This window comes from Ylistrum balloti, unplaced genomic scaffold (assembly GCF_031769215.1).
Source record: "Ylistrum balloti isolate Yb309-2 unplaced genomic scaffold, AGI_CSIRO_Ybal_v1 Utg370160, whole genome shotgun sequence".
Classification (NCBI taxonomy): Eukaryota; Metazoa; Mollusca; class Bivalvia; order Pectinida; family Pectinidae; genus Ylistrum; species Ylistrum balloti.
Genome location: NW_026782156.1, coordinates 421,719 through 443,214, shown reverse-complemented (window position 1 = coordinate 443,214; position 21,496 = coordinate 421,719). Strand labels below are relative to the sequence as shown.

The following is a 21,496-nucleotide window of genomic DNA, read 5'->3' as shown; positions in this document are numbered from 1 at the left end:
GGGCTAAAGAATTTGAAATACATTGGTTTGAAAGTTTAATATGTCCTTTACAAATAAATGCACTTCAGAGCTTAAAAAATGCAGAAATCATACACACAGTTCTTTGTGTCTCAATATTGTCAGACATTAAAAAAATTCAACTGCATCTGGCATACAAATTTCTGATACTGACTGTACTTCCTGTTTCTTTGTCTTAATGGTTAAATATACATGAACATATGTGGACAGAATGGGCACTGTGTCAAATACATTGGAGAAGTCTAACACGACACAGCCAACTTGCTGATTGGCATGATGTGACTCAAGTAGATTATCGATGGTCAAAAGCATTCACTAGACTATACATTCCAGAAACTGGAGTTGAGTCAGTCCTGTATGGATGATATTAAATTCCTCTTGAGATGTTGACAGATGATGTTCTCCAGAGATCCTAGGACACCACCAGAGATAAGTCTGTAGTCCTATTACCTTTTTTGAACACATTCAGGAAATCTGTTAGTATTGAGTATGTTCACAAAGGTAATGCTGTGACCTTGGAAATGTAATCAGGACAAGTCGGGCCACATATTAAGTGGGTTTAATGAATAGCATTTTAATTTCCTTGACTTATTGAGGCTCTAACGACTCCTGCAAGAGAGGTTTTTTTACTCATTCTCGCGATAAAGTACATTTAGGCTACATTTGCCTAACCCAGTTGAAATGATTCAGGTGGTCTTCAATTATTTCAACATAAGCGAATGTTTGTCCCAGATAATGATACCAGCATGTGTAAAGTTAAAAATCACTGTTTTGGAATTTCCTGTCAAGCATAAATCAATTAATTAAAATTAAGATACCATCCATTTCACTCATAGCAGAATGCTCCAAGAAATATGTGAGTGCACAGACCCTACTTTTAATGCTGATTTTCTGAAAACTAATGATATTCTGTACATTAGTTTCGAACAGATACCACTGGATCCTTCAAACTGAATGTGCCAAAGATTTCACAATCCAGTCTCCTCAGTCCCAATCTGTACCTGGCGTTTTTCTAACAGATTCAACGATCCAAATGGTTTAACCACTTACACAAAAGCACCCTTGAACTATTCATAAAAACCAAATAACTGATCACGGCAACAAGCCTATATTGGTGTATCTCGCCATTCCAGAGAATTTAAGTGCCACAAGTAAAATCACAAGTTCAAAGCCTGGGCACAATCCATTTCTGTCTTATACTTTCAGTTTCACGTATTTTTTAAAGTTTAAACTGTTCAGTCGAATTTTGTTATAAGCGGATTAGTAAGTCTGATATAAGAGAGACAATACATGTTATTGACCAAATAGGCTCCGTCAAAACTGGTAACATGAAACGTGGCCTGCAGCGAAAAAAATATACAAAACATTTTGTATAGTTTCCTTCCGAACATATACGACAATAAAACTACTTTACTACGAGTCTCATCATTCTTAATAAGACTGTGGTTCAGTACAAGGGAACACCTGGTATTAAATGTCAAAAACAATACTAAACATACTTACATGCAAGTAACAGACTGTTTGTGCAATCTCCCCTATGTTGTTAACAGAATGAGGTTTTTACCGCGTAAGAAGGTATCTGTAGTCAATAACGTTTTCGATGCTTACAAGATACACATTCCAATAAAACATTAAAGCAAAAAATCAATTAAGTAAGATGAAATGAATAAGTTTAATATAGAAATTAAGATCATTGTGCGACAAGTGTAATCAAAATCTATTTATGAATTTATCGACTACATCTTCTTTTAATCCATATGAAAATGGCGGCCTCCATGAAACAATGCTGACTAGGTTAGAAGCGGATGAGAATGGGTCTTTTGGAGTACGAAAACCAGATATTCCTTGATGGATATCACGAGGATGGATTGACAATTCTTGCAAAGTAATCATAATTTTTGCCAGCTATGATTTGTCGATTAATTACCACCAAACAAATACATAAATTACTTGAAATGTTTTCATACTGTAAGATTGATTTGAAAACTGACCGGTGAAAGACAAGTATTGAAAAAATATCCACGGATTCGACTTCAAATTCGCTCACCTGAATTAATGATTGACATGTGTATCGGACATGTGATTGTCGATGATTGTGATGACAAAAAGAAAAAAATCAAATATTTTGGTGCGAAAGTGGTGGATATCGTTGATGTGTATACCTTTCCTAGAGGATTAAATTCATTTTTTTATTCTTTAGTCCTTTTTTTTCAAGCGATCCGTTTTCTTGGTAACTTTTTTATAACATAAAGTATCTAAATAAAGTTATTTTTTCATCTCTCGGTCTTCAACTAGCTAGCCAAAATAAAATCAGAAATGAGTCATCCAATGTGATATTTTAAAAATCATCATTTTAAGGCATGCATGTTTGAACTTTTGTAGTCAAAAAATTGCAAGCAAGCATGGCCTATTATTCATGGATGATTTTTATTCACATGATGGACGACAGCAAAACATTGGCATTCGAGGATGAATTGAAATGTCATTTCTTCATATCTGAGAGGAAGTTTGACATGTAAAAATGTGTTTTAAGAAAAACTACACAAATTTGCCAATGAAATATATGCTCTTAATACTTTATGGGGAATGGTTTAAAACACAAATTTTCATTCTATCTGGAAGAGTGACATGTTACAGCAACGAAAATTATCAGGATATGAAGTCATGTGATATGGCTTTGACAAAATAGCAGTTCCAAAATACATAACAGTCTGTAACTGATGTTGAGACTATACAGTAATAATTAGAAATCACATCATAGTATCATCATTGATTTTATAGATATTTTTTTTGTGTGTGGAATAAGTAAAAGTGACAGTTGTAGTGGTATTATAATGAATGAATCGTGTCAAATTCCAAATTGGCGACTGGCAGCCATCTTGAATTTTTTTTTTTTTTGGTAATTGAATTTTTTTTGGTAATTCATTGTTTTATTCAATACAATGACATCTTGAATATCTTATCTATTGTAACAAGGACCTATGTTGTACATTTTCCTTTTTAATTTCAAGAAAACCTCTTCAGTATTTTATAAACAGTTTTCAAAGGTCAAATGGAAACTACAAAATAGCCGCTGGTGGCCATCTTGGATATTTAATAAAATGAGACATTTGCCATGCTTAACAATGAATGCATATGGCACTTAACATCAAGTAATTTCATAACATGGATGATTTTAAGAATCAGTACTAGTGACAATGATTTTTAAAGTCACAACCATCAGGTTGAAATAAACAATATAATCCATCCTCAATACTCAAAGATTTACAATCACTGTCATTCTCTGCACCCCTGGAACATGTCATGGCAAAAATGAAGGGACAAGTCAAGTAAATTGATTGGTTTCAGATGTTCATGCTCCATTTTTTTTGTCATTTGATATAAGCTGAAGCAACTACAAATGAAGATCCACTGTCCCTGAATATTAAGGGTCTCAAAAACTGGTATATAAGAAGAAGCAACAGATTGACCTCAGAGTGGTCATGATCTGATAATGATGAACTATAACTTGTATGTACTAATGATATAGTGATTTTAAATGTAAACAATGTCTATTACTGATATATGTTACTTATATTGACAAAGGGATTTAAAATGTTGACTTTCTCGTTTGTTTCCTTAACACAGGGGTCTTGGCGTTGATAGGATATTCTTGAATTTCCTTAAAGTTTACTGTGACGAGTCAAACATAGTGTTTGTTATCGGCACATCTTCAACAGAGGAAGTGAGTACGATGTAGGACACTTCTGTTAAAACTAGGAAAAGATCAATTACTGTAAGGGCACCAAGTTGTCTTTAAGTTAGAGTTACCGAACAATTATTTCAAATTTAAGACTGAGTGCTGAAGTGATTATTTATTCTCAAATTTGGAAGTTTCTTGAAAGCCAATGCATGCCATATTTTTTCAAAAGGTATGAAAAAAGCTAGGAGCTTTAGCAATATTTTGGAACTTTTGACAAAATAAAAGCAAGTATAGCAAATAAAGAATTTAATTAGACCATGCTTGATAAATGATAAAATATAAAATTAATTTAACCTGTCAGTATCAAATCATCAAGAATTGAAGCTTGGTTTTTTATTTTCTCTTTTTATTTTGGTGATGGTTATTGGACTATAATTCAATGTAACTTTTTTCCTGAGTTGTTGTGTATCTTTATTGATAATAAGTATTAAAACAAGAGTTTATTTTCAGGAGTATTTCCTTGAACAACTAGAAAATGACAACGTGAAACCATTACCGAAAGTGATTACCAATGAAATCAGTTCAACTGAAAGGTACAAACTTTTTCTTCAATGATGATCATGAGGCATATGGTAGTAAAGTTTTTTATGTGCAAGCTTGAATCAACTGTGTATTCAGAGGTTTTCTTGTGTATTTGAACTAGTTCTCACTAGGAAAATATCTTAGATATTAATTTTTGATCAGTTTTTGGTGATGGTATCTATAGCCTTAATTACAATGATATATAGCGATCATTAATTTTGTCCTCAGACTAAACTTCTTGTCTAATTTAAATTTACTTTCAAATTGATCATTAAAGCAATATTACAAGTCTGTCATGTGTCTTTAAATCCATAGAACATGCTTTTATACTCATGATGATGCATTGTAGAATATTACCTTTGTTCTCCATCTTTCTGCTTAGGTTTAATTTATATGTTTGTTAAAAGCAAGTAAAAAATCGTGAATTGATATCATTTTCCACAGACAGAATGTGTACCTGAAGGGGGGCGTGTTTTTCATTACATCACGGATCCTGGTGGTCGACCTTCTCACAGACCGAGTGCCCTTGGATCATGTCACTGGAGTTTTGGTCTATAAAGCTCACAGGTAGGACAGTTGAAATATTAATTTTAAAGTTGAAATTTTAGTTAAAGTAATTAGAATCATCTTTGCAAGAGTGTTGGGCAGCACAGCTGGACAAGATAAGAGGATTAAAATTTCTTGGGTGAAAACATCATGGCCTATAGTATTCATTGGGGTTACAAAGTATTCCAATTGAAAATTAATATTTAATTGGATTAGATGGGTGTCTAAGAGAAAATCTATTGTGTTTTATGTTACAGAATATCCATTCTAGTATGTACGGTATTGACATGAGGTATCCATGCTGATATTAATGTACATTCTGATATTTATGGTAGTGGTATAAAATATCTGTGCCATTTTACAGAATAATTGAATCTGGACAAGAGGCATTCATCCTACGACTTTTCAGACAAAAGAACAAGGTAAATATTGTTATGCATATTTGATGGTCATAATACACCATAATTGAATAGGAAATGAAATTACCAAAGTAACGAGTAACAATCCTTTTTGGATTAACCTGTGGTCAAACATCCATTGAAAGGCTCTTTTGCAATTCACAGAATGGGTTTATTAAGGCTTTCACCGACAATGCTTGTGCATTTACTGTGGGATTTGCTCATGTGGAGAGAATCATGAAGAACCTGTTTGTCCGCAAATTGTTCCTGTGGCCGCGGTTCCATGCTAATGTGATGACCTCCTTGGAGAAACATAAGGTAGTGATGCAGATACTGAGTTTTCAATTTGAATTTACTAATTTTGTTTTCCATGTTTTGTTTTCAGGCATTGAACACTGTTCAGCATTAAAGATTAAAGTTTATAGTTATAAACTTTATCTATTTTACAAAAATTATGGAACAAGATATCAGCATATGATAACCACTATTGTAGGTAGGGACAGAAGGGTGTGAGGGATCTTACTATGGGAGAAAAATGGTGTACCTAGGGAAAACCTATGTTGTTGGGCTGGTGACCTCATACCTTTCACATCTGATCAGAGAATCAAATTCTGGTCGCTAAGGTGAAAAGGAAGTATTTTACCACTACGCCACTTGACCACCTTAATACTGAAGTTCATTACGGACTGCAGATTTTCCCAACACCACAATCTGTATATATGTATTTTAAGAACTAACTATGATTTCAAATTCATGTCAAGTCTTTGTCCTGGTTGTAAGAACTAGCTGTGGTTTCAAATTCATGTCAAGTCTTTGTCCTGGTTGAAACAGTTCAGGTAGCAGAGAATTATTCCATTATAAATAAACACATCTGTGCTGAATTTTGGAAATGTTACATGTTCAGCTCAAAATGCACAGTTTTGGAATTTTGCTGTGTAATACAAAACAACAATGAAATATCTTCCATTTTAACTTGTCCTGGATATCATAACATTTCTGGTAATCTGTGTATTCACCAACCTTACTTTACACAGAAATTCCTAAATATAATATTCAGGCAATTAGTTTTAGACAGATATACAGCTGGACCTCACAAACTGCATGTGCTAAATATTCTTCAGTCGAGCCTCAGTCCTGATCTATGCCTAGAGTTTCTCTTGAAGGTTCAATCATTCTAACAGTTTCAACTACTTACATGAATGTGACCCTTGTTTTTTTGTTCTAAAATGCTTTATAACTTTACTTGTCATTATTTTCTTGATATCTGATTGCCTAAAATGATACCATGTACATTGCAAGGTTGATACATAATATAACTTGTTTGATGTAATATCTTAATTTTGCAATGAAAATGATATGGTTACATGTATAACCATACTGAAAACAACAGAAATGATTTAAGTAGGTATCTACCTCATTTGATTCTGTATATAGATGTACAGGTATGACAGATTGTTATTATATGATTTACATATAGATACCAGGGTATATGTGTTCGTTTGATATCGTGTGACTTATGTGACCAATACAGTCTGTATCTTACAGGTAGATGTTGTGGAGATTCATGTCCAGCTGACATCTGCTATGCTGGCTTGTCAGACAGCAGTACTCGACCTTATCAATGCCTGTATACAGGAGCTTAAGAGATGCACAACAGCTGTATGTATAATGCTGATGGGGTACTTCAAATAAGAACTTTTTTTTAAAAACTGAATTAAAAACCCTCCTAAAAGCCAGTTGACCAAAATGTTTTTCAAAAAGTTTTTTGTGTTATCATTGTGATATCATTAATTTAGTGTGGAGGTCCACAGGTTTCTTCTGAAAGTTAAACAATGCACTTCAAAAAGGATTTTGACAAGTTATAAATAAAACGTTTGAGGTACGCGTTTCTCCTATAACATAATAGACTACTCGTTGACTGATTTATTATATGACAATGTGGGAGAAAGTACATGTTTTAAAAGCACACATTGATATGATTTGATAATCTATGGTACCTTAATAAGCATTGTCATTGATCAGTAGAACAAACTGCAATCATGATTATCTATTTTTTGTCTAAATCAAGTAACACTACTGGCAAAGTTGAACTAGTTTTGTCCTAAAGAAGTGTACTGTAAATTTTGTATAGCAGTTCATATGGCTTGTATCAATTGAACTCTCTTTCTAGATTGATGCAGATGAGATCACTGTGGAAAATTCTATAGGCAAGGCTTTTGATACAATCATTCGCATGCAACTTGATCCCATATGGCATCAGATAGGACCTAAAACCAGACAACTTGTATCTGATCTCAAAACTCTACGGCTTATCCTCAGGTAATGTCATATACATGTGTAACATTTAGTGGTTAGGTGGCCTGTGGTAACTTGCTAATGTATTACCACAGTATGATGACTTCACCTTCCATTTTTAGCTCACCTGGCCCTTGACCCTTATTCAAGGTCACGGGGGTCAAATTTGTTGAAACATTGAAACAACTTCTTTTGTTTAAGCAAAAGGCACAGAAGCATGGTATTTGGCTGATAGGTTCCTGAGAAGAAACCCAACAAACTTTGGGGAAAAAATGACCTTTGCCCTTATTCTAGGTTACAGGGGTCAAGTTGTCAAAACCTATGAAAGACTTTTTCTGGTAAACTGAAAGTTTGATAAGCAGGATATTTGGTGGAAAGATGTTTCTAGGTCAAAGCCTGACAAATTTTGAGGAAAAAAATGACATTTACCTATAATCAAGGTCATAACTGTCACGGTTGAGAGTTAAGTATTAGAAGCTCTTTGTTGTGGAAATTGGTTAAAATTGATTTGATGTACCCACTTTGAATGCCAATGGTGTATGTGTTAAAGTAGATGTATTTGTGATAAACAATGATTCTGTTTTTGATGAACATTGAATACTTGGTGAGCGATGGAGGCCCATTGGGCCTCTTGTAGTTTAATGAGTTAACTCCAATATGAAAATTTTTAGTATCCATACAAACAATTTCAAAGATGTTTAGAAAAAAAATTAAAAAGCTACCAAAAGTTTATTTGTCTTAGGTAAAAATGTCACAAAATTTGAACCATGGTCAACTTTGATTTTTCGAAAAACTGGATGTGCTAAATGTGGTATCCAAGCATTCTTCAGTGATAAGTTCTATCAAATGGAATTTTATTGAAAATACAAATTAAGGAGGTTTTGTTTCTTTTTTACAGACATCTGACCCAGTATGATTGTGTAACCTTCTACAGCATGGTCAACTCGGTCAGGTATAAGATTATAAGACATTCTTTCACACATGTTAAGTTTTTGTTTTAAAAATAGTGTACTGTTAGGTTTGGATTCAAATACTTTGACTTAAAGGCTGAATGTACATTGGATCAATATTAGAATATCTAGTGTTGCCAACTCACCTGATTTTGTTAGGTCAACCTGACATTAGCCATAGAATGGACTTGCTTACACTGTGAGTAAAGCTAAAATAATCTGATATTTATTGACATGTTTTCAGTATCTAAAACAATTCACAATCAATTTTGGATCTAATGATTCTGGTAGTCAAAATAATGTTTAAATATAACAAAGAACATATTCTAAATATATATAGATGTGATAGCTACATAACAGAACTGATTACCCTGGTATAAGGTTTGATCTCTTGTCACCTTAAAGGGTTTAGGATCAGATGTTAGATGACTGAGGATTGGCTACACTGAATACCTTTCCTGAATGGAAATCAAGATAGCTACCTGTATTGTTTTAACACATGTAGTTTTTCTTCTTCAAGGAGAGTTATAGTACCACATTGAGGAGCAATTCGCTCAAGTTTTCCATTTGCCATGTTGCAAACAACCTCGCCAAATGTAGCAGACGGATTATACGTACATTACTGTAATATTTTAGAAATACTCAGAATATTGTAATGACTTTCTTTCACCTACAGAAGCAGTGAAAAGACATTTGGTCAAAACACAGGATGGCTGTTTCTAGAGGCTGCTGATAGTCTTTTTATGGTAAGTGAGATTTTCAGAGTTAGAAAAAAATTACATTAATATTCTTTCCATCTGAAAATCAGTTTGGATATATATTGAGCCGGTCAAGATTTGAACTAGGATGGATGGTTCTAGTTCTACTGAATTAATATTGGGAAATGAGAACTTTTGAATTCCTTTTTATGTTTACAGCATGCTCGTGAAAGAATTTATGGCCCATCAGATCGAAAACAGAAAGAAGGCGGAGAAACCAAAGGTAAGATTTTTGAGGAACCCGTTCTGGACAATGTAATGCTTAGAGTATTTCAGAACATTTTCTTTATTTTCTTTACATTGATAATGTCAACAGAATAAAGTTTTTGTAACAATACCAGTGGAACACATTCACCTTCATCAGACAAATGACTCTTGCACATCTAAGTGTACATAGGATTGTAGTATGATGTAAAGTTGGTAGATTCCCTACCATCTCGTACACTACGTATGCCAGTACAAGTACACTTTACACTGGTTATTTGTCTGATGAAGGTGACCATGTAGTCATTGAAATGTTGTTTATTCCAATGTTTAGAGTGTTTAAGTCTTGATGCGGAATCATCATTAACCTGAAAACAGTCTTGAAAATGAGTCAATATGTGGAAAGTGTGGTGAAATGCTAGTTTTTTGGATCGAAATGCTGTTAAATGCCAATACACTGTAATAGAGATAAATTTTCTCAAAGTCTCATATTAAGTGCCTTGTGGATATTTATGAAAATATTTATCTTAAGAAAAAGAAGTGATTTTCCGAATTTTTAAAACCAGTCTAATAGGTGGTTGAATGAATAAAATGAATTTTAGCCAGAAAAATGTTAGCTATGTTGATTAAGAATTACTTTTTAACTTTCCAAATAAATCAAAATTATTTATTTTGAAAGCTGATCCAGAGCCTGTCTTTGAGCTCTGTCCTAAATGGAAGATTTTGACTGATGTTCTGAAGGAGATTCGTGAGGACAACAACCAGCGAGCAGCTGATCAGGACCCTGGCCGTGTCCTCATTGCAGCTGAAGATGATCGCACCTGTAGTCAACTGAGAGAGGTAACAGATAGCCTGCTTTAGCCTGTTCAAAAACATATGGAAGATGCTATATTTCGTAGAGTATTGAACTTATTGTAGAAATCCACTAATTGAAATATTGCACAGGTATGAAAAATTAAAGATCATTTAAAAGAGAAAGTCATTTTAAAGATCACAGTATACAGAAATTCCATGCCTCTGTATGGCATGGTTGAAATAAGGTGAAAGTATTGACCATGTGATGTATTGCATGAAGCAAGTGATCATTTTTATGAGTCATTTAAGCAAGGTCAGTCTAATGTAGTTTTGTTGTGTCAGTCAGATTTAAGAGCACATTTCCAGGAGATCCGTTCAAACCTTTGAGTATTCTGTATTTCAGTATCTCTGTGAGGGAGGGCAGAGCATGCTGGTACGTTTATACAACAAGTCAGTGGCCATTAAAGGTCAGCAGCTGGAGGATGAGTTGGTGAGTGAAAATTCTCCTAAAAATGTCTTATTATTAATCTAACAGACCTTGATTATAAAGAGTATATTTAAACTTGTTCATGATCAGGGATCTTTAACAGACATCATTAGTATAAATTAAAATTTCAAAATTAACTTGTAACCTGTTATAATATCTTTTGGAATTTATTTTAGGTACATAATATACTATGTTGGTATTTAAACTACCAGTTATTTTTAAGAGATGTCTCTATATTTTATTCTGTAAACATTTAGGGGTTTAATGAAGTAAATACTTAATATAGGCAGTCAAAATGTTTTGGTAACATTTGCCAAGTTTGTAGATACAGTGGAACTTCTTCAAACCGATCATGCATGGGACATGAATATTTAGTCAGTTTATGGAGGGTTCAGTTTGTAGAAGTGAAGCAAAGGTCTTGACTCAGATATATCAATTAATTACGTCCTGTACATTCCATTAATTATTTTGGTCACTTTCAGCATTTCCACTGCATTTGTCCAAATAAATGGCATGTGACATGGCCTCAATTTGTCATTACAAATAACATAATGTATATTATAACTCTCCATGATCAGAGTAGGTATTGTATATAAAGCCTACCCTTGACAGGCATACACATTAGGCACCAGGATTACAACTGTCACCACAGGTGTTGATTTCACGATCTGCGAGTTAGAACTGTTGATCGTTCATGTCAGGCCAGTTCTCAGTGATTTTCAGTATATTTCAATCATTTCGGACACAAAATTGGTTGGTATTCGGAAATTGAGAGGGATTGATATTGGAAAGGTTATTACTACTATAATTAAGAGGATGTCATTTCGTACATCACCATTTCATTTGGCTTCAAGAGGTGATGTTTTGAGAGGGATACGTTTGGGGAAGTTGCACTGTACATGTAAATACATTTTGAATATTTTACATATGACATTCTTTTACAAAGATAATTGCCTGAACATCTAAATCATTTTATTTTTATGTTGTTTATATCAGGCTATAGAATTTTACATGATATGAGTGTTTATTTCATGGATTTGTTTTGTAGAAGAAAGTAAAGTTTGATAGATTTGCTAAAGTACAAGGGAAAAAGCAGGAGAAATCGAAGTCTAGCTCAAATGATGCTGGCCTTACACTCACACAGATGCTACATAAGGAAGACATGGATGTAGATCTGGTAATTCACAACTTAGTGTTTATGTGGGGTAAAGCAAAGCCTCACAGTGTGTACATTAAATACAAAATATTCATTCAACCACTGCTAGCAATAAAAGGGGCATTAGTGTTCAAAATTACCTATTGGACAGCCAGAGTTAATTTCTCTATGGCAAGATGTAGTACACAAATACCATATTTTCACCCGCACCCGAGTATAAGCTTACAATGTGAAAACTGTCAACCAAAGTTCATTGATAAAACAGACAACAGAAGGCAATTTATCAAAGGCATCAGTGAAACATTTGATATGACTTTGCAAGGGAATTGTACACAGATAAACCTTTATTTAATTGAAAAATGTTAAATAGCAATTATCAAGCTTGCTTGGCTTGGGAGTTCTGAAATATATAACAGTCCAGACTTGATGTCCAGACGATACTCTTTATTTTTTATTTCTCTCTTTTTTTTTTTTTTTTTAACATTCTGCCAATATTTTTTCATTCATGTATAAGCCGCACTGGTATATAAGCTGCATGCTGAACCACCAAGGGGAAAAAGCTGTGGGTTATAACTCAGAAAATAGGGTACTCACAGTACTGAATCAGACTATTGACCACTGCTTAGATAGACCAGACTGATGACCACTGCTTAGATAGACCAGACTGATGACCACTGCTTAGATAGACCAGACTGATGACCACTGCTTAGATAGACACTGATGACCAGACTTAGATAGACCAGATATGACCACTGCTTAGATAGACAAGACTGATGACCACTGCTTAGATAGACCAGACTGATGACCACTACTTAGATAGACCAGACTGATGACCACTGCTTAGATAGACCAGACTGAGACCACTACTTAGATAGACAAGACTGATGACCACTACTTAGATAGACCAGACTGATGACCACTGCTTATGACCAGACTAGACCACTGCTGATGACCACTAGATAGACCAGACTGATGACCCCTGCTTAGAAAGACCAGACTGACTACTAGACCAGACTGATGACCACTGCTTAGATAGACCAGACTGATGACCACTACTTAGATAGACCAGACTGATGACCACTGCTTTAGATAGACCAGACTGACCACTGAGATAGACTGATGACCACTGCTTAGATGATGACCACTACTTAGATACCAGACTGATGACCACTGCTTAGATAGACCAGACTGATGACCACTGCTTAGATAGACCAGACTGATGACCACTGCTTAGATAGACCAGACTGATGACCACTGCTTAGATAGACCAGACTGATGCTTAGATAGACCAGACTGATGACCACTACTTAGATAGACCAGACTGATGACCACTGCTTAGATAGACCAGACTGATGACCACTGCTTAGATAGACCAGACTGATGACCACTGCTTAGATAGACCAGACTGATGACCACTGCTTAGATAGACCAGACTGATGACCACTGCTTAGATAGACCAGACTGATGACCACTGCTTAGATAGACCAGACTGATGACCACTGCTTAGATAGACCAGACTGATGACCACTACTTAGACCAGACTGATGACCACTGCTTAGATAGACCAGACTGATGACCACTTCTTAGATAGACCAGACTGATGACCACTACTTAGATAGACCAGACTGATGACCACTACTTAGATAGACCAGACTGATGACCACTGCTTAGATAGACCAGACTGATGACCACTGCTTAGATAGACCAGACTGATGCTTAGATAGACCAGACTGATGACCACTACTTAGATAGACCAGACTGATGACCACTACTTAGATAGACCAGACTGATGACCACTACTTAGATAGACCAGACTGATGACCACTGCTTAGATAGACCAGACTGATGCTTAGATAGACCAGACTGATGACCACTACTTAGATAGACCAGACTGATGACCACTTCTTAGATAGACCAGACTGATGACCACTACTTAGATAGACCAGACTGATGACCACTGCTTAGATAGACCAGACTGATGACCACTGCTTAGATAGACCAGACTGATGGCCACTGCTTAGATAGACTCTGGCATCATACAAAATGGACAGATTCTGAGTCTCAAATAGAGATGGAGGATACAGGCCAGCCCCTCATGTCTGCTGAAATCGGATTTCTTCTGGGAAAGACAATGTTAAACCTATGACCAACCAACATTTGTACTGTTTAGGTTTCAGAATTAATGAAAAAAAAAAAGAAAAAACATCAAAGTGAATTTCAGATATTTTGATGCAGTTGATTTCTCCTCTTCTTTAGTCAAGCAACCTTGATGTCTATCTTTTAGGATGACAACAACAAGCCTTCTGGTGCTGCCTGTACCTCTCAGGATGCATACTTCGGTCTGATTAAGGAACCAGTTACAGTGATACATCCCCTCCATGGTGGCTCAGACCACAAAGGGCTCACTCGGACCTTACAAGAGATCCAGCCCAGATATGTCATCCTCTATGATGCAGACATGCAGTTTGTACGAGAGCTTGAGGTATGGGAATGAAAGGGAAACTTGTTTTAAAGACAAATCTAATAATGTAGAATCATATATTTATGTGGGGTTCAGTTTTCATTGTTTTTCAGAAAATCACTGTCTCGTAGACACTTGATTTTATGTATAAATATAGCTCATTAAAGCAACTTACACTAAATTTTTATTGTGGGCTATTCAAAAAGGTTTATGGTTTGTCATCTGTCTGTAAACAATGTTTGTTATTGCTCTCTCTTGAATAGTACTGGGTGGATCTTGCGCAAATTTCACTTGGTTCCTATAAGCCCCTAATTTTGGCCATGTAATTTTGGGATCAGAAAAACAAAATGACTGACAGGTGACCAACTTGGATTTTGACTTTGAAAGTTTGTTTTCGCTATTTCTAGAAAATTACTGCATAGAAGTTTCTCAAATTTCAAGTGTATGGCTCCCTTGGTCCCTGGTGGCTCCTGTTCGATTTTGGGTCTGATCACAAAAAAAAAAAAAAAATGGGTCCAAGCGACCATCTTGAATTTTTCAGTTAAAGATTATCATTGCTATTTCTGCAAAGGAGTGTTCAAATTTCTTGTTATTAAGAACAAAAGCAGAGAATAAAAAAGAAGGAAAAAGATCCTTTTTAAAGAGCAAATAAAGATTTTATAATGTTGGCCATCAAGATCCCTTTGGGATCTCTTGTAATAGTTCTTTGACATTTGAATTTGTATAGAGTACTCATGAAATCAGCAAAATGAACTCATGAATATTGATGATTTGAGTGTAATAGAATGATCTTGTTGAAAATTACATGTTTAGTGAGACCATTGTAATAAATCCTGAAAGGCTATCATTATTGAGTGTCCAGGTCATAAAAAGTTACCTGTTATGTAAAAATAACCTTATATTTGAGTGAACAATTCTTTATCTGATATGCAGTAATGTTTTATGCAATATACTGATGTACAGGTGTTCAGAGCGAGCCAGCCAGGAGTTCCTTTACGTGTGTACTTCTTAATGTATACAGGGTCTGTTGAGGAGCAACGCTACCTCACCACACTGAGGAAGGAGAAAGAGGCTTTTGAATTCCTCATCAAGGAGAAAGCAGTGAGTACTGACAGTGAGTCATAGTAAGAACTGGTCTCCACGCATATACTTGTCAATGTTGTCGGACATTGGAGTAAAAGTTGTCTCTATGTCTGGAAATAGTCATGCTCAGTTTTATGCTAATATCCCTTTGATTTATTGTGTCAATGTTTTTATGCCAGTAGCCACTCCAGTCAATCTGTTGAGTTCGAATTGGTTTCAGAACATTTCTGTCCAGATCCACATAGATCTTATTCTAATGAACAATATTTTCATAACTTGGTGGTTTCTAGTCTGAACTCTTACCTGGTTGTCAACACTTTCGTCAAAACGTAATTAACTGTAAGATTCATTTAGTCTTCAGTGCAAGCGAGTAAAACTTACTGTATGATTGATACTTAGTCACCCATTGTGTCGGTGATTAGCTGGTTGTGTAGTTGTCTGTAGATTAGGAGTGTTTTCTGTCACATTACAAGGTGTCATCAATTGAAAGTAATTTATAACCGCCTCTATCTTTCTATCTTAAAGAGAGGAACATATGTATTAATAAGGTGATTTTGAATAGAAGTAGGCTAGTAGACATGTTCCTTAAAACATGGAGAAATGAACTGATCTGTATTGATATTGTGTCCTTGGCCAAGACACTTTATTGTAATTGACCTGGATGGCATTTACAGTCCTCCTATTTGTTGATCAATGAAGTAACCTCGAGTCACTAAAAGGAAAGCCCTCTCAAAATTACCCCGGATGTTCATGGGGTGATATACCCAGCTAACAGATGGAACCTTTGATGGAAGTTTTATCAGTAACTTACAGTTCAGTTACTGAAATCAAATGGTGAAATAATCTCTGATCTGTTCCATTTAATAGAATGGAATATCTTTGAAGATCTGAAACATTCACAATATTTTCATTGCAAGACCATGGTTATACCAGAGGAACAAGATGGGAAATTGGAGGATGATCCTAATTTATCAAGGGACACAACTCCTGCTAATGCAACTGTCAACACACGAAAAGGTGGAGCTAAACCATCACCTGTGCAACAGAAGGTTGGTTGATTTGTTTTGTTTACTTTAAACATTCGTCAGACATTTCTAGTCTCACAGCCATCAAACTTCATATGCAAACACATCCTCAGCAGCTCTACCATATCTATGGTGCAACTTCTTCACTCGTATCCTTCTCAAAACCAATCACCTCTTGAAATCAAGCGAGTGGCGATGTACCAAATGACATCCTTTTTATTATAGTAATAAAAACGTTTCCAATACTGATCCCTTTCAGTTCCAAATACGAAAATGTGATTTTGTGTTCGAAATGATTGAAATATACCGAAGCTCACTTCTGAAATCAGTCCTTACCAGAGTTCTAACCAGCAGAACAGGAAATGAACATCTGTGGTGACAGTTGTAACCTTTCCGCCCCCAGCGTGTAAACCTGTCACACGTTGGCTTTATGTACAATACATACCCTGATTGGGAGGATTATAGTAAGCATAATTTATCTCCAGTGACAGATTGAACCAAAGCAAGAAATAGCTACAGTTAAAGTGAAAATGGGTACTGATACAGAGTTAGAAAGCTGCAGTTTCGCATCTAAATTGTGAGTGATTGATTTATGTTGGTTTAACACATACAGAATAGAAATATTAGTCAAGTGTTGTTTTAGAAGAGTTTTTATACTATCAACAAAACTCAAATTCATCAAATATATTGGTGAGTAACATTTGTGGACAATTTGACCAACCTTACATTACTATCGAGATTGACGTGCAATGCGCAGGTTTCTTTTCGTCTAAAGTCACATTTAGAATACAAGAATCACTTTTTTTCACAAAAATTTTCACTCTATATTATTTTTTCTCTGTATTCAGTTGGACATGTGCAGTTAGGTGCCGAATGGGTAGTGTAATGTACAGAATGGAATCAGTTCAATTATTAGTCTGAACCGATCAACTTATTTCACTTCTACAAACCCAGCCCTCCCTAAACCAGCAAATATTCATGTCCCATGCATGTTGGGGAATTATGTCTCAGGTCACTAATTAATGATCATATGTAAATATATTGCTCCACATTTTATTTATTTCAATAGTCTGCAGTTTATTTGTAAGCAGACTTGTACAAAAAGACATCATCAATTGCACTTCCTTTCCAGTTTGTTATCTTGTTTTTCTCAAAACCAGTCACATGATTCAATATGGGCAGAGTTTTTTCAGTTTTAGGTTTAGGGTTTCCTTCATTCAGCTACTATTTTGATTGTTGATTAATGAATGACTATAAAAGCCATGTCAGGCAACACTGATCATTGTCCTGATAAAAACCAATCTCCCTATGTTGAGTTTATTTTGTCACCACCTGGACATATTGCATGTTTAATACAATACCTAAACATACGTGGTAAGTCCCTGTGCCTTACATGTTCTGGTAACACTAACAATGGCAAGCTGGGTCGTGTGTGTGTTTTAAAATAAAAAATAAAATGCTTCAGAGCCAGGTAAAACAATATCATTTTTTTGCCACACAGTGCTTTAAAACTGATAAGATTGACAACCTTAACTACATGTATTTCCTAATTCTAGTGTAGAAATATTATGCCAGTTTCTTTCTATAAGATTATTGAAATATTTTGACAGATAATTGTAGACATGAGAGAATTCCGAAGTGAGTTGCCATCCTTAATCCACAGACGAGGGATAGACATTGAACCTGTTACAATAGAGGTAACTAATACTGGTTATTTTGACACTTGTTGAATGCTCCAGGTTTCAAATTTTTGTATTAATGCATTCTTTTGTTTTTAAGTAATTTTCCATGTGGTCAAAAACTTCAATTTTCAAGATGGAAAACTTATATTTGCAAAAACACCAAATAACATTTGGATCTGGTTTAGACATATTTCTAAAGATTTTGTGTGCCCAGCAATAAAAAAGACAAGGAGTTTAGTCCATTCGTTTGTCTCAGTAGTTAGATTTTCTTGAAATTATTTGGTGCAATTAATAACCAATGGTGTGTTCATATGGTATCCAGAATTTAGATAAACATTAACAGAAATGTTGGAGGAATGCCAGTTTACAAGCTTTGATAAGTATTGATTACGTATGTTTTCAGGTTGGTGACTACATTTTAACACCAGATATTTGTGTGGAGCGTAAGAGTGTCAGCGATCTTATCGGCTCATTGAATTCTGGCCGACTGTTCAACCAGTGTGTTTCAATGTCTCGACATTACAAGAGACCTGTGCTTCTGATCGAGTTTGACACCAATAAGTCCTTCTCTCTTCAGGTGAGGATATTCATTTACAGTGAAGGCTATGTTGTATCAGAAATGCACAGGTCACCTGATAATACTGTATCTACTGTTGAACTCTGAAGTTACCTACAAATGCTATTTAAATTCCTATAGTGTTTGCCCCTTCCCCCCTAATTATAAATTCTATAGTTAGCCTCCCAACAAATACTGTTGAATTATCTCCCTTCTCCTGGCTTTGAGTCTGGGATTTAATGTTGGTGCACTGGGCTTGTTGAAGCATTGATACATTAAAATTAAATATGTGTGGTTTCTTTCTTGTCAGTCTTAAAACTTTTATTACAGTTTCAAAATCCCATTACTAACAATATCACCCATCAATATTTACTGTTTAACATAACCCTGCATAAATCTAATGTTTTGTCGCCAGTTTGGTCAGGTTTCTTATTATACTGCAAGTCAGTTTAGAATCCATTTTAAGTAAGATTTTGTGATGCTAATGAGAGAATGGTTTTACTAGAGTGAGTAATGTAGTCAATGACTTTCAAAGCAAAACATAAGAAGTAAGATACATGAAATTCTTGTTATTTTCTTCAAGAGTTACAAATGCCTTGAAATAAAGTAGATGAATAAAGGCTGTCATGTCTTGAATGATGGTTCCTTGGTTCCTAGGTCCCTCATTTGGATACCATTTTATTCAGGGTGATTGATGAGCTAAGTTTCATGGGTTTGTATAGATTACAACAGACGAAATGTCTTAGAAGCTATAATAAAATCTTTTACAGGGAAAATACCAGCTCTCAAATGATGTTTCCATACAAGACACTATCTCTCGCCTGGCCTTGTTGACTCTCCATTTCTCTAAACTTCGTATCCTATGGTGCCAAAGTCCGTATGCAACAGCGGAGATCTTTGAAGAGTTAAAGGTACAAATTCATACTGAATTCCGTCCTAGCTGACATTCATAATTCTGATCAATTTTTTAAAAGCAGGTTTCTTGAAAAAATATTAAACAAATAAACAAAAAAGACTTAAAACTAGTGGAAATGTATTTTTATGTTTTGTTTAAAAAAAGAAAAGAAGATTTAGTATTAATGACTATTTTCAATACCGGGATATCACATTAAAATTTGTAAATAGATGGGACGTCCTCAACCTGATGCTGTCACTGCAATGGCTATTGGGTCTACAGAGGATGGAGAGGAGTGGTCTGATCTATACAGTCATGCCCCTCAGGTAAGATCCAAAACCTCATTAATATCTATTGGTGTAATAAGAAGCCAACAAAACTCATGCCATATCACAAATGTCATTGGATATTGAAGAGTAGTGAATATGGTCATAATTTGCTTTCTTGATAACTGGGTACTTGATGAAAGTATTTGATCTATTTTGTCTGTTTCACAGGATTTCCTGCTGAGAATGCCTGGGGTAAATGTTAAGAACTATCGTCTCATTATGAAAAAAGTTCACAACCTTGCAGAGTTATCTACCCTGTCAGAAGAAAATCTCACTGAAATCATGGGAAATTCATCAAATGCAAAAACTCTATACATGTTCCTCCATTCTGAGCATAAGAAAGGAGAAATTTCAGAAAAACTGAATAAGCCATCAAAATCAGACTTCAGAAGAGGATTTAAACGGAAAAAGTGATGCACTTAAATTATTGATATTGTATGTATTAGAAAAATCATCGTATTATGTACGTATGTGACCATTCAACATTAGATACAGAATCCATCCTTATTTCAGTATGCTGTATCTATCTAGCAAAAAAAACTTGTGATACTCAGAATTGAGAAGTTAAATTACCATAGAGTAATGATGCAGTATATTTTGGTAATACATTTGAGTGAATTAAATACTACACAAGAGTTTTTGCTTTTAAATACAGAGGCCAATCATATTTTGTCTGTGATCATTAGCCGAGATTCAAACTAGTTTACATGTGATGTTAATTCACTAATCATTAATTAACATGTATTTATTATTCAGCTTCTGCCACAGGATTTATAGCACATTCAGAATGTTTAAAATCACATGATCCTCCAGAGTACTTTCATCTATGTGTATGAATGTATCAAATGTGTATGTGAAATTGTTTGAGAAAAAATGGACTGGTGATAGAGCATAAAGTTATGTTTCACATTATTAGTAGGTCCAAACATATTTCATTTTATCCGAGGATCAAACTTTGTTGATATGAATTCCAAGCAGCACCATATTCCCAACAGTTCTCTCTGAGCTATGTATAGAAAATCAGGTTTTTGTATAGTCCTGGTCTGTTATACTTACTTTGAACAACAATTTCGAAACTTATGTGTGCCTCAGTTTTAAAAAACTCATTTTTTTTATTTATCAAAAAAGAATCAATCTGAACATACAATGTAAGCTATTTGATTGTTAAGAAAAGTAAGGTGGTAAGACTTAAGAAGCACATGTATTCAAATTCAATTATTAGAAGTTTTAGTTTGAATCTCGGCTTTTATTTCCTGAAATTGCCAGCATTGATTTATGATGCTGTAAAATATCTATTTATTTACAAGCAATAATATGATGTTATTGCTTAAACCTAATTTATTTTTCAATGAAATTAAAGATAAATGACATTTTCTTTTGGTTTTAAGAGTTTTGATGTTTACATGTTTTGAATACGATCACTTTCATGAAGCAAGAATTTACTACGTTGATCAAGGTAATTTCGTTCAAGGTTCAGTCTATACCCCAATCTTGATGCATGTCATCCTCGATACTCCAGGGGTTACTACTACTCTCTGTACCCCAGGAACATGTCATGGCAACATTGAAGGCACAAGCAGAGTAATCTGATTGG

General features: G+C 34.8%; 1 protein-coding gene across 2 annotated transcripts; it reads left to right on the top strand.

Annotated features, from left to right (window-relative positions):
* Positions 1-1,814: 1,814 nt before the first annotated feature.
* Positions 1,815-21,277, top strand: LOC132550964 (DNA repair endonuclease XPF-like). Of its 2 annotated transcripts, XM_060215064.1 has the most exons (22): positions 1,815-1,903; positions 3,646-3,742; positions 4,211-4,293; positions 4,727-4,849; positions 5,193-5,250; positions 5,392-5,544; positions 6,772-6,885; positions 7,397-7,545; positions 8,420-8,473; positions 9,148-9,217; positions 9,389-9,452; positions 10,113-10,273; positions 10,632-10,718; positions 11,764-11,892; positions 14,156-14,353; positions 15,296-15,433; positions 16,333-16,464; positions 18,051-18,137; positions 18,526-18,699; positions 19,449-19,589; positions 19,804-19,899; positions 20,071-21,277. In XM_060215064.1, exons 1-22 carry the CDS (start codon positions 1,824-1,826, stop codon positions 20,314-20,316), a joined length of 2,634 nt encoding a protein of 877 aa, XP_060071047.1. In that variant the 5' UTR covers positions 1,815-1,823; the 3' UTR covers positions 20,317-21,277. The 2 variants fall into 2 exon arrangements, with proteins under 2 accessions (XP_060071047.1, XP_060071048.1); XM_060215065.1 differs by lacking the exon at positions 8,420-8,473.
* The last annotated feature ends 219 nt before the right edge of the window (positions 21,278-21,496 follow it).